Source organism: Vigna unguiculata, chromosome 8, assembly GCF_037176805.1.
Source record: "Vigna unguiculata cultivar grain cowpea cultivar isolate G323 ecotype 2 chromosome 8, ASM3717680v1, whole genome shotgun sequence".
Taxonomy (NCBI): Eukaryota; Viridiplantae; Streptophyta; class Magnoliopsida; order Fabales; family Fabaceae; genus Vigna; species Vigna unguiculata.
Genome location: NC_140799.1, coordinates 13,192,604 through 13,196,450, shown reverse-complemented (window position 1 = coordinate 13,196,450; position 3,847 = coordinate 13,192,604). Strand labels below are relative to the sequence as shown.

Here is a 3,847-nt window from a genome sequence, read left to right as displayed (position 1 = left end):
AAAAATAAATTTGGTATTCACCGTAAATACAAACTCCAACCCATTTAGCAGCTAAGTCGACCCATTATGAAAGAGAGGATGGGGTTGGTCTGCTTTCTGGAACTATATACAATACAAAAATCTAATAGAATAATATGAATGATCCACATAGTCCTCGATAAGGTGCAAGAGGAAGGAAAAAAAATGAGAAACCAAAAATTAAAAAGAAAGAAAATTATCTTTTCATCTAAAAAAAATACCAAGTACATACTAGAATGCTTTCATTTTCGATGATGTGTAAAATATAATTAAATGTTTGTATATACAAGTTTTTTCTCTTGTTTTGAAAATAAAATAAACTCAAGCGAATTTTAAAATATTCTCAAAATACATTTTAGAACACTAATGAAGTTCAATAAGTTTAACAATTTGTTTACAAAAATAAGTTCTTCACGAGCTTTCTTCAATAGAGAAAAAACAATTCTTCCCCAGCCAAAAATAGTCTCATATAATACAAATCATTGTAAGAATTTTGGCGTATTAAATCAATAGATTATTAACACATCATTAACTAAGTATCATTAAATAACCCCGCATTAACACTATAAGACTATTGATGTTTTAATATTTCATTAATTTAATACACTAATAATTCATCATCTTCAATTGTTCATGTAAGAATCACTTTTTTGTTTCTGCTTTTGATAATATCACCTGCGCGCACCAGCACGGGAACACTCATGGACCTTCCATCACTCAGTCTCCTGCTCCCCGTGCGATGCAGCCACCGCAAAAATCGATGCATGCGTTCATACGCACGCGAACGGCGTCGTTCTGGCGCCTAATTATCCTTTCAAAATGGTTTCGAGAGGTACATGAAGATATCCTGCAGCGGCGACATCTGATTCGCGCTATGGAACTGCGACGCCAGAGTGGCATCCACGTAATTGTACTCAAACTCAATGTTGCTCCTCTTCGGCTCGCTCTGCACCTCGCTCGCCGGCCCCGGCGAGACCACCTGCTCGGAGCCGCTCGAGTCCGTCGTCAGCAGCCGAGGCACCGAATCCGACGCCTCGAAGTTCACACAGTCCACCACCGTCGCCTCCGCGTAGGGCGGCGCAATCGCCGGCTTCTCGTCCGCCAATTCGGAACACTCAATTTTGACCGGTGGTTGCTTCTCAACTGGGCCTTTCTTGTTGTATATGCGACACAGCACCCAGTCATCCAGCTGCAAAATCACAATCAGGTGCACACATTTTCATCAATTTATTTATTAATTTTCAATATCCCGAACTTTATCGAGATAAGAACGAATCATTTCCGTAATTAGAAACTAATAATTGGTCCGCCACATTTTATTTTATTTTTCTAGTGATTCGTCTTTATCAAGTTATCGTAATCCGAGACTTCTTGATATTGGAAGCAATGAACCAGTACCATTTATTAAAGGTAAAACAGTAGTTTCGTACGTTATGTTTTTTCTGGGAAAGGTCTATTATACCCTCTGTAATTAAGAGAGAAAAAGATATATTATATATATATACCCACCCTCAAGCTGTTTTTTCTGCGAACGGAACGGTCCACCTCGGCGAGACGATACTCGTGCATGATCCAGTTTGTCTTCTCTCCCTTGGGCGCTTTTCCAGAATAAAACACCAACGCTTTTTTTATCCCAACCGGTTTCGGTTTACCAATCGGTTTATCTGCTCCGGTTGCTTTCCAGTACCCGGTTCCCGCGGAGCGGTTTGGGCGCGAACCGTTGGGGTACTTCCGGTCCCTCGGCGAGAAGAAATACCACTCTTTCTCTCCGTACAACGCCATTCCTGTACATAAGAAAAAAATATTTAAGCATTTCAGAAATAAAATAATAAAACAAGAAAATATTTAAATAAAGGGTAATTTGAATTTGGAAATTACCTGGGAGGTCCCAAGGGTCGTATTTGTAGAGGTCGATTTCGGCGATTATGGGAACGGCGATTTGTTGGTTGATGCATTTGCGGCAGAGGTAATGAAGGACGAGTTCTTCGTCTGTGGGGTGGAATCTGAATCCTGGGGGAAAGTGAAGTTGCGGTGCGGCGGCCATTATTGTTGGTGAGAGAGAATAATGGGAAAATTATGCGGTGGCGGCGTTTGAAAGTTGGAGCATGAGGGAGAGAGGGGGATTTATAGGGTGAGGAGAAAGGGTAGGGTTTGGGATTGGGATGGTGAGGAGGAAGGACACGTGTCGAATTTGGAAGTGTGGTGCGTGCGTGTCAAGAAGTCACAGGAAGAGGTTTAGTCACTGCTTACGACATTGGTTTGGAGTGGGGCGTCGTGTCTGTTGTCGGTTCGGACCTACCCCTTTGTTTTTCATAGGGATTCGCATCTATGTTTTTTCTTTATCATAAATAATATAATTCATAATGCTCAAACTCAAGAAATGAGTACCCTACCCATCACACAAATACTGATTTAAATGTGTAGAAGATGTACATATTTTTAAGAAAGTTGATAGATAAATATTGTTCTTTTGTTGGTGGGAATTTTCTCAATGGAGAAGAAACATTTGCTTTCATAAGAGATATATATATTATTAGTAAGGGTTTTCGATTCGAAAACCTAGATTTATCAAACAAAATGGAATTTTGAGCAGACATGATTTTTTTTGTCACTGATAGCGCCGCTTTGAATGAATATCATACTAGCATCCAAATAACAAAGGAAAGAGACAATCATGAAAATGTGAATGCAAATTTCATCTAGGGGTAGTTACAAATACTGATGTTGAACATAATGTTTTATTATCTCTGTTAAAGGCATGTCTTTTACCAGCCCATTATACAATTTGTTAGGTATATATAAATTTTCATGGACCGTAAGCCTAAGTATACGAAACTCTGGCCACATACATCCTTGATTTTAATAATAGCATATTATATTTTTATGGGTCTGATAATGTCATTTAGTGTTAGAAAGGTGTTATAAACTAGAGTAGGGTAAGACTAAAGGACTATGCAAAGTATAAGAAAGCGATTCATGCATGTTTAAGGAGTTTAAATAAAGTCTAGACATAATCTATATAAAGTTCTCAAGCTTCGACGATTCTTTTATGTTTATAATTAGAAGTGAATCCAACGATACTACTAAAAAAATTTATATTTTCTGCCAATTTTGTTTTGAAATTTTTTTTGTAAAAAATACTTACAAATTTTGTTGTAAAAAAAATTTGCAAGAAATTGCTACCAATTTTCTTGCAAAATATTTTGTATGCAAATTTAATAATTTTGTAGGAAATGATTACCTACGAAAGAATTACCTTCTAAATAAAATTCTTAGAAAAAATAGCAGAAAAAAAAAATTTTCTTATAAATTTTTTTAACAAATTTGCATAAAAATTCCGTGTAATATGAGAAATTCTAGTAGTGCGATCAATGTTCTATACATGATCAATGTGAAACATTGCATTAAAACAATTCACAAGCTTCTACTATTAAATCTACAAGATTATTTATTAGACAACTTAAAAGAGAGGATTGTGTTTGTAAAATCTTGTCTAGTGCAAGGAGTGTTTGGATTTCATATTCTCTAATAGAGAGATTCCTTGTAAAAGCTTTAATTTATATTGTATTGTAAAGAGTGGCATTGTGTACTCCATCAAAAGTGTCAAATTGTATTCATTCTTTATCTTAGTGGGAGATGAAGATATTCAATAATGACTTTTTGTATTCAGAAGTGACGATGAATGTTACTTATAATCTTTCTTATTTAGTGAAACTTTGCATGTAACAAAGGAGAACATTGATTAACCTATTTTGAGTTGAATCCACATATATAAATCAAAGTGTTTACTATTATGTTTTATTATTCCTGTATTAAGAAAACAAAATTG

The 3,847-nt window shown here is 36.0% G+C and overlaps 1 protein-coding gene across 1 annotated transcript; it reads right to left on the bottom strand.

Annotated features, from left to right (window-relative positions):
- Positions 1–575: 575 nt before the first annotated feature.
- LOC114195332 (NAC domain-containing protein 2-like) lies at positions 576–2,135 on the bottom strand. Its single transcript, XM_028085755.2, has 3 exons — positions 1,897–2,135; positions 1,528–1,802; positions 576–1,207 (listed from the first exon to the last, which is right to left on the bottom strand). Exons 1-3 carry the CDS (start codon positions 2,060–2,062, stop codon positions 833–835), a joined length of 816 nt encoding a protein of 271 aa, XP_027941556.2. The 5' UTR covers positions 2,063–2,135; the 3' UTR covers positions 576–832.
- Between the last annotated feature and the right edge of the window lie 1,712 nt (positions 2,136–3,847).

Bases quoted from the DNA above. Each gene is read 5' to 3' on its own strand.
- LOC114195332 (XM_028085755.2), bottom strand. From the start codon at position 2,062: ATGGCCGCCGCACCGCAACTTCACTTTCCCCCAGGATTCAGATTCCAC. The intron at 1,803-1,896 runs GTAATTTCCAAA...TCTTATGTACAG, and splicing joins CGACCCTTGGGACCTCCCAG to GAATGGCGTTGTACGGAGAG. The intron at 1,208-1,527 runs GTGGGTATATAT...GTGATTTTGCAG, and splicing joins GCAGAAAAAACAGCTTGAGG to CTGGATGACTGGGTGCTGTG.